Genomic DNA, 9,786 nt, shown 5'->3' on the forward strand with positions numbered 1-9,786 from the left:
ATGTTTGAATATACCTGTCATGGTAAATGTATGATTTTTTATTACAATATTACCGCTGTTTTATTTTTTCGTTGTCTACTGTGTTCCAAAGGAGTGATATATTAATAACAGCGCCCTCTATATGCAGAGGTGATTATGATCGCATGTAGGAATCGAAATCATCGCATTTAGGATTAAAATGGTTGCATGCCGTCACAGAATCGAAATCATCGCATTTAGGATTAAAATGGTTGCATGCCGTCACAGAATCGAAATCATCGCATTTAGGATTAAAATGGTTGCATGCCGTCACAGAATCGAAATCATCGCATTTAGGATAAAAATGGTTGCATGCCGTCACAGAATCGAAATCATCGCATTTAGGATAAAAATGGTCGCATGTAGAAATCGAAATCACAAAATGTGATAATATAGGACGTTAATTTCATAGGGGCCTGACGATCTATTCGTCTCAATGCATGGACGTCTATGGGACCGAGCGACTATGTCCCGGTACAGGACCTTGTCCTTGCTCAAAATAATAGAAATTATAGAATTAAAACAGTTTAGTAATGTAAAGCAAGCATATGTTATTAAATTTGATCATCACGCTCCGAAACATATATATAGTGCAAGCTGATCGGCCGGAAACAAGTATTAGTGATTTTCGTGGTTTCGGAGCGTGATGATCAAATTTAATCAACAGAAATGTGCATCAGAAATTCGCCAGACGACGCATTTTACGTAACATAGTTGCCAAGGGAAATTAGTTGGTGTAATGTAGCAAATGCATTATTATGTAGCCATAATAAAACTTTATTTATGAAACAATGTCTATTCACAGTCACTCTGTGGTATATTCAAATCAACCAGAAAACGCAGACATATTTAAGGAAATGAAATTTATGAATGCCCATTTACAGAAGCGAATAGGAACGATTATATTTACAAAGTGTGAAAACCCTGAAGGCGACCACTGCAACATGTATCCAGTTCAAGCCAAGAAAGCGATGTTATTTTTAAAAGAAACTGGATTACCCTCTCCCTCACCGGCAAATAATGAAGACGGCCAGTTTCTTAGTTTTATACAATTGTCGGACCTCCCGCCACTTGCCGTTTCAAACAGTTACATGCCGAAATTTATCAAACTCTGACTTGGCGTTTGCAGTCAATGCCCATCATACATGTGTATGTATTTATTAAACTCTGACTTGGCGTTTGCAGTAAATGCCCATCATATGTATTTACATGTACTGCTGACAAGATGCGACACACTCGTATATTTCATCCGCGAAGATTAAGTATTTTGGATCCGGGTCGAATTGCAAATATTTAGCGTACGCGGGTCGTTTATTTTATGTTTACTAGGGACCGGGTCGAATATTCACTTCATTATTTTTCGTCCACGTTTGTAAATATTTCGCATTCATGTTTTGTAGGTCGTTTTTAATTTTTTTTTTGTTTACTAGGGGTTGGGTCGAGAATGTCTGTAAATATTTCGCGTTCAAATTCCGTGGATCGTATTTAAATATATTTTTTTGGCTAGCGGTTGGGTCGAGAATGTCTGTAAATATTTCGCGTTCATGTTCCCTGGGTCGTATTTAAATGTATTTTTGCACTGGGGTTAATTTTAGTTCGAGAATGTTTGTAAATATTTCATGTTCATCTTCCGTGGGTCGTATTTAATGTATTTTTTGACTAGGGGTTGGGTCGACAATGTTTGTAAATATTTCGCGTTCATGTTCCGTGGGTCGTATTTAAATATATTTTTTTGACTAGGGGTTGGGTCGAGAATGTCTGTAAATATTTCACGTTCATCTTCCGTGGGACGTATTTAAATATATTTTTTTGACTAGAGGTTGGGTCGAGAATGTCTGTAAATATTTCACGTTCATGTTCCGTGGGTCGTATTTAAATATATTTTTTTGACTAGGGGTTGGGTCGAGAATGTCTGTAAATATTTTGCGTTCATGTTCCGTCCGTGGGTCGTATTTAAATATATTTCTTTGACTAGGGGTTGGATCGAGAATGTCTGTAAATAGTTCTCGTTCATCTTCCGTGGGACGTACTTAATGTATTTTTTCACTAGAGGTTGGGTCGAGAATGTTTGTAAATATTTCACGTTCATCTTCCGTGGGTCGTATTTAAATATATTTTTTTAACTAGGGGTTGGGTCGAGAATGTCTGTAAATATTTCGCGTTCATCTTCCGTGGGTCGTATTTAAATATATTTTTTTGACTAGAGGTTGGGTCGAGAATGTCTGTAAATATTTCACGTTCATGTTCCGTGGGTCGTATTTAAATATATTTTTTTGACTAGGGGTTGGGTCGAGAATGTCTGTAAATATTTTGCGTTCATGTTCCGTCCGTGGGTCGTATTTAAATATATTTTTTTGACTAGGGGTTGGATCGAGAATGTCTGTAAATAGTTCTCGTTCATCTTCCGTGGGACGTACTTAATGTATTTTTTCACTAGAGGTTGGGTCGAGAATGTTTGTAAATATTTCACGTTCATCTTCCGTGGGTCGTATTTAAATATATTTTTTTAACTAGGGGTTGGGTCGAGAATGTCTGTAAATATTTCGCGTTCATCTTCCGTGGGTCGTATTTAAATATATTTTTTTGACTAGGGGTTGGGTCGAGAATGTCTGTAAATATTTCACGTTCATCTTCCGCGGGTCGTATTTAAATACATTTTTTTCACTAGGGGTTGGGTCGAGAATGTCTGTAAATATTTCGCGTTCATGTTCCGTGGGTCGTATTTAAATATATTTTTTCACTAGGGGTTGGGTCGAGAATGTCTGTAAATATTTCGCGTTCATGTTCCGTGGGTCGTATTTAAATGAATTTTTTGCACTGGGGTTAATTTTAGTTCGAAAATGTTTGTAAATATTTCACATTCATCTTCCGTGGGTCGTATTTAATGTATTTTTTTCACTAGGGGTTGGGTCGAGAATGTCTGTAAATATTTCGCGTTCATGTTCCGTGGGTTGTATTTAAATGAATTTTTTGCACTGGGGTTAATTTTCGTTTGAAAATGTTTGTAAATATTTCATGTTCATCTTCCGTGGGTCGTATTTAATGTATTTTTTGACTAGGGGTTGGGTCGAGAATGTCTGTAAATATTTCACGTTCATCTTCCGTGGGACGTATTTAAATATATTTTTTTGACTAGGGGTTGGGTCGAGAATGTCTGTAAATATTTTGCGTTCATGTTCCGTCCGTGGGTCGTATTTAAATATATTTTTTTGACTAGGGGTTGGATCGAGAATGTCTGTAAATAGTTCACGTTCATCTTCCGTGGGACGTACTTAATGTATTTTTTCACTAGAAGTTGGGTCGAGAATGTTTGTAAATATTTCACGTTCATCTTCCGTGGGTCGTATTTAAATATATTTTTTTAACTAGGGGTTGGGTCGAGAATGTCTGTAAATATTTCGCGTTCATCTTCCGTGGGTCGTATTTAAATATATTTTTTTGACTAGGGGTTGGGTCGAGAATGTCTGTAAATATTTCACGTTCATCTTCCGCGGGTCGTATTTAAATATATTTTTTTCACTAGGGGTTGGGTCGAGAATGTCTGTAAATATTTCGCGTTCATGTTCCGTGGGTCGTATTTAAATATATTTTTTCACTAGGGGTTGGGTCGAGAATGTCTGTAAATATTTCGCGTTCATGTTCCGTGGGTCGTATTTAAATGAATTTTTTGCACTGGGGTTAATTTTAGTTCGAAAATGTTTGTAAATATTTCACATTCATCTTCCGTGGGTTGTATTTAATGTATTTTTTCACTAGGGGTTGGGTCGAGAATGTTTGTAAATATTTCACATTAATCCGACTACAATTACGGCATTCACTCTATATCACCAATGAAATAATAACAACATTAGTTTGATATAAAATGAGACTGTATGTTATTTTATTTTTTTCAATCGTGGAACTTAAACTCAGCACTTGGAAGTTCTGCAGAACGTTGCTAATGCCATTTTCTTTCCCTCCGGGGATTGTGTAAGAGTCAATAAGTAAATAAATGCCAATCTTGCCTAGACTAGAGGTCAGACATGGGTGAAATTGCCTGAATATATTAAATCTAGACGCGCTAGACATTGAAAACATCGCAATGAATGTAGCAACATGTCACTCGTTGATAAAAGTGGCACTCCTCTTTTGGGACATGTAAAAAGTCAGTCGTTTTTTGTCTTTGGAAAGGTGGAAACATGCGAACAATGAGACTATAATAATGAAAAATGAGCGCCGGTTTACCCCGGTTAAGTACCTGTGTTGGCGGGGACCCTCGGTGGCCAAGGAGCTTATCACTATGTATATCATACACGCTGCTACAACGCCAGTTGGACCGGCTAAATAATATTCACAACAAGCACAATGGCATAATTTATATGATACGAATGTGAATTGTTTGACTGCCCATACATTTGGTCAGCGGTACGGTCGACAACGAATATTCTGTACAATTACATAATACGGAGTGCTGTCATTTTAAACTGAGTACAATATTAACAACAATGACCTGATATAGAATGGAGCTGTATGTTATTTTATTTTTTTTTCAATCGTGGAACTTAAACTCAGCACTTGGAAGTTCTGCATAACGTTGCCCAACACATATCTTGTCAAGACTAGAGGTCAGACATGGGTCAATTTGCGTGAATATATTAAATACGCAGATGCGCTAGACAGTGAAAACATCGCAACGAATGTAGTAACTCGTTGATAAAAGTGGTACTCCTTTTCAGGGAAAGGTGAGAACATTTGAACAATAGGATTATAATCATGAACAATAAGCGCCGGCTAACCCCGGAAATGTGTCAGTGTTGACAGGAACCATCGGCCCGTCAAGGAGCTTCTGCTGACTTCCCGGGTGTTGTCGGAGCACCGCGGGAAACCGCCCAGTTTGATTTCGGTCACTTCCCATAGTGGATTACCAAAGTAACATTGGCTGTATGTCTAGCGTAGCCGTGGCTGTATGTCTAGCGTAGCCGTGGCTGTATGTCTAGCGTAGCCGTGGCTGTATGTCTAGCGTAGCCGTGGCTGTATGTCTAGCGTAGGCGTGGCTGTTGTCTAGCGTAGCCGTGGCTGTATGTCTAGCGTAGCCGTGGCTGTATGTCTAGCGTAGCCGTGGCTGTATGTCTAGCGTAGCCGTGGCTGTTGTCTAGCGTAGCCGTGGCTGTATGTCTAGCGTAGCCGTGGCTGTATGTCTAGCGTAGCCGTGGCTGTTGTCTAGCGTAGCCGTGGCTGTATGTCTAGCGTAGCCGTGGCTGTATGTCTAGCGTAGCCGTGGCTGTTGTCTAGCGTAGCCGTGGCTGTTGTCTAGCGTAGCCGTGGCTGTATGTCTAGCGTAGCCGTGGCTGTATGTCTAGCGTAGCCGTGGCTGTTGTCTAGCGTAGCCGTGGCTGTTGTCTAGCGTAGCCGTGGCTGTATGTCTAGCGTAGCCGTGGCTGTATGTCTAGCGTAGCCGTGGCTGTTGTCTAGCGTAGCCGTGGCTGTATGTCTAGCGTAGCCGTGGCTGTTGTCTAGCGTAGCCGTGGCTGTTGTCTAGCGTAGCCGTGGCTGTATGTCTAGCGTAGCCGTGGCTGTATGTCTTGCGTAGCCGTGGCTGTATGTCTAGCGTAGCCGTGGCTGTTGTCTAGCGTAGCCGTGGCTGTATGTCTAGCGTAGCCATGGCTGTACATGTATGTCTAGCGTAGCCGTGGCTGTTGTCTAGTATTTGGACATCAGTCAGAGAATGAATGAATAATACAAGACATTGTTGTTGAATAGTACGATGTAGAATGGGGTGCATATTTCTATATATTTCCAAAATATTGATTATCTACTGGTACATGTATTGAAACAGTAGCTTTTAGCAGCGTGCATAGAATTACTTGTGGGCTGTGGCTAGCTTAGTGTATATCAGGACTCCCATCACGTTGTAGAGTAGGCATTGATTACATTCAGTCATCGACTGCCCAATCAAACACTGTCATGGATTAAAAGTATTTGTAATCATACTGGTAAATATTTAAAATGATTTTCAACAATGTTCCAATTTTAAACCATTACAAAACCAATCCCTTTCACTAATTCCTAATTTTTACTTTATTAGATGATCATCTATACATGTTCCAAAAGCCAAAAAAAAATGTATTTATTGTATTTTATGCTGGATTGTTAAAATCTGACTTTGATTCATTCCTAGTGATTGACCATGGTAGACACACCTCTACACATGTGGTATTAATAGAGCAAAAACAGTATTGTATGTTGTAATAATAATATTTTTTATTTGTCAGAAAGTTTGGGAGATAGCAGCATATTTTTGAGAAGCGCATTTCTTTTTTTATAAAGACCGCTTTTAAGAAAGAAGTGCTCTTCATTTTCTATTTCTTTGTATGTGTTCAGTTATGGTGCTGTTGGTGGAGGGGGTGTCATTATTGTTTAACTAGATCATTACATTATGAGGTACATGTACTGTTGCCATGGACACCTCTGCACATTTCTACTAATCAATATCATGTTATAATAATATGACACAAATACTTTCTATTTATAGCTTTACTGAGTGTGTCTGACAAGACAGGATTGGTGTCGTTTGCTGAGAAGCTGCACAACCTGGGACTAAAGTTGATTGGATCCGGTGGGACAGCAGAAGCCATCAGAGATGCTGGTATTCCAATCAGGTGATGTCTTATTTTTTGACAAAATAATATCTTGTCACATTCTATAAATACTGACAAGCATTATAAATTGAGACTTTAGGGAATTTAATTTTAACTTTCACAATCAACAGAACAAAAATTATAATGAGAATCTCCTTAAAAAATGTTTACAGCGGACACAAGATATTTAAATACTCCCGCACCTGGTAGGCAATTACTCAGGGACTTAGCAACATCCCCAGACACTTTCCTAGACACTCCAATGACCGTTGTAGACGCAATAAAGTTACATACCCGCTCAATAATAATAATTTTTCATTTTATTTCTTGTTTTTGTATTATAGCGATGTGTCTGATGTAACTGGTGCACCTGAAATGTTGGGAGGTAGAGTTAAGACGTTACATCCAGCTGTACATGGAGGTATGACAGTAAATGATAATTTCATTAGATTTTGTGATAACAGAAAACAGCAGCTGTTGTGATGTCTGTGTGTTGTACTCAAATGTCAGGTGATTATGGGGTAAACCACATCACCAATATTAAATATGTTATGTCACATTAGAACACCTTCCTGTGTTTACATTGGATACAGAAATGTATACATGTAACTCGTTATAAAACCATAATCCTGTCACTGATCACAAATGTTCACACAGAGAAAAACAATTTTCATCAGCATTTTTTGCTATCATCTTTTAGTAAATTACATTTATTAGTACAAACAGAAAAATCATTCCGCAAAGTATGGACTGGAGCAGTACTGACTCGCAACGATCTCTGCTGTGTGTTGTTCGATAAATGTGCTTTGTTGTATTCAAATAACCTCATTAATATTCATAGTTTAAATTTTGATGGCATAACATATGTAGGAATCAGAGAACACTATTGGCTTTAGTTAATATGTAATGTAATATTTCTCATAATTTATGTTCTGTTCTTAGATTATTATGTGTTATGTTCTTGCAGGCATTTTGGCACGTAATTCAGAAAGCGACCGTGCTGACATGGAAAAACAAGATTTTAAATACATCAAGTAAGTTATGACAGAGTGCCAAACGCTTATACAAAATGCATCTCATTGGTCATTCAATCCTTCATACCTACCAGCTAACCAATTACAGAACACCTTTCTATTTGCTCTCATTGGTCATTCAATCCTTCATACCTACCAACTAACCAATTACAGAACACCTTTCTATTTGCTCTCATTGGTCATTCAATCCTTCATACCTACCAACTAACCAATTACAGAACACCTTTCTATTTGCTCTCATTCACAATTTGATTTGAGCGTTGACTGTTAAATATTATAAATATCTATTTGTCTCATTACCATTATGCTGTTTATCTGTAGGTTGGTTGCTTGTAATTTGTATCCATTTGTAAACACTGTATCAAAAGGAGGTGTTACTGTAGCAGAAGCTGTGGAACAAATTGATATTGGTAAGTAAAGAAGTGATGGTAGTTTAGCTAATATGACTGGGTATACGAAGCACTGTAAATGTATATAAATATGGGTATATAAATGGCATGTGTGGGTATACTTCACATGGTGGGTATACAGGGCACTGTAAATGTATATAAATATGGGTATATAAATGGCATGTGTGGGTATACCTCACATGGGTAGGTATACTAGGCAATGTAAATGTATATAAATATGGGTATATAAATGGCATGTATGGGTATACTTCACATGGGTGGGTATACTAGGCAATGTAAATGTATATAAATATGGGTATATAAATAGCATGTGTGGGTATACTTCACATGGGTGGGTATACTAGGCAATGTAAATGTATATAAATATGGGTATATAAATGGCATGTGTGGGTATACTTCACATGGGTGGGTATACTAGGCAATGTAAATGTATATAAATATGGGTATATAAATGGCATGTGTGGGTATACTTCACATGGGTGGGTATACTAGGCAATGTAAATGTATATAAATATGGGTATATAAATGGCATGGGTGGGTATACTTCACATGGGTTGGTATACTAGGCAATGTAAATGTATATAAATATGGGTATATAAATGGCATGTGTGGGTATACTTAACATGGGTAGGTATACTAGGCAATGTAAATGTATATAAATATGGGTATATAAATGGCATGTGTGGGTATACTTCACATGGGTGGGTATACTAGGCAATGTAAATGTATATAAATATGGGTATATAAATGGCATGTGTGGGTATACCTCACATGGGTAGGTATACTAGGCAATGTAAATGTATATAAATATGGGTATATAAATGGCATGTGTGGGTATACTTCACATGGGTGGGTATACTAGGCAATGTAAATGTATATAAATATGAGTATATAAATGGCATGTGTGGGTATACCTCACATGGGTGGGTATACTTGGCAATGTAAATGTATATAAATATGGGTATATAAATGGCATGTGTGGGTATACCTCACATGGGTGGGTATACTAGGCAATGTAAATGTATATAAATATGGGGATATAAATGGCATGTGTGGGTATACCTCACATGGGTGGGTATACTAGGCAATGTAAATGTATATAAATATGGGTATATAAATGGCATGTGTGGGTATACTTCACATGGGTGGGTATACTATGCAATGTAAATGTATATAAATATGGGTATATAAATGGCATGTGTGGGTATACTTCACATGGGTGGGTATACTAGGTAATGTAAATGTATATAAATATGAGTATATAAATGGCATGTGTGGGTATACCTCACATGGGTGGGTATACTTGGCAATGTAAATATATATAAATATGGGTATATAAATGGCATGTGTGGGTATACTTCACATGGGTGGGTATACTAGGCAATGTAAATGTATATAAATATGGGTATATAAATGGCATGTGTGGGTATACCTCACATGGGTGGATATACTAGGCAATGTAAATGTATATAAATATGGGTATATAAATGCCATGTGTGGATATACTTCACATGGGTGGGTATACTAGGCAATGTAAATGTATATAAATATGGGTATATAAATGGCATGTGTGGGTATACTTCACATGGGTGGATATACTAGGCAATGTAAATGTATATAAATATGGGTATATAAATGGCATGTGTGGGTATACTTCACATGGGTGGGTATACTAGGCAATGTAAATGTATATAAATATGGGTATAT

The 9,786-nt window shown here is 37.6% G+C and overlaps 1 protein-coding gene across 1 annotated transcript; it reads left to right on the forward strand.

The window, feature by feature from the left end:
- The first annotated feature begins 809 nt into the window (after positions 1–809).
- LOC146730157 (bifunctional purine biosynthesis protein ATIC-like) lies at positions 810–8,087 on the forward strand. The gene is made up of 5 exons (XM_085494461.1): positions 810–1,047; positions 6,530–6,656; positions 6,980–7,056; positions 7,603–7,669; positions 7,991–8,087. The coding sequence occupies exons 1-5, from the start codon at positions 810–812 to the stop codon at positions 8,085–8,087; spliced, it is 606 nt and encodes a 201-aa protein (XP_085350587.1).
- Positions 8,088–9,786: the final 1,699 nt, after the last annotated feature.

The sequence above is a fragment of the Saccoglossus kowalevskii genome, chromosome 20 (genome assembly GCF_978046115.1).
Source record: "Saccoglossus kowalevskii chromosome 20, keSacKowa6.1, whole genome shotgun sequence".
In the NCBI taxonomy this organism is placed as follows: domain Eukaryota; kingdom Metazoa; phylum Hemichordata; class Enteropneusta; family Harrimaniidae; genus Saccoglossus; species Saccoglossus kowalevskii.

Bases quoted from the DNA above. Each gene is read 5' to 3' on its own strand.
- LOC146730157 (XM_085494461.1), top strand. From the start codon at position 810: ATGTCTATTCACAGTCACTCTGTGGTATATTCAAATCAACCAGAAAAC. The intron at 1,048-6,529 runs GCCAGTTTCTTA...TTCTATTTATAG, and splicing joins ACCGGCAAATAATGAAGACG to CTTTACTGAGTGTGTCTGAC. The intron at 6,657-6,979 runs GTGATGTCTTAT...TTTGTATTATAG, and splicing joins GATGCTGGTATTCCAATCAG to CGATGTGTCTGATGTAACTG.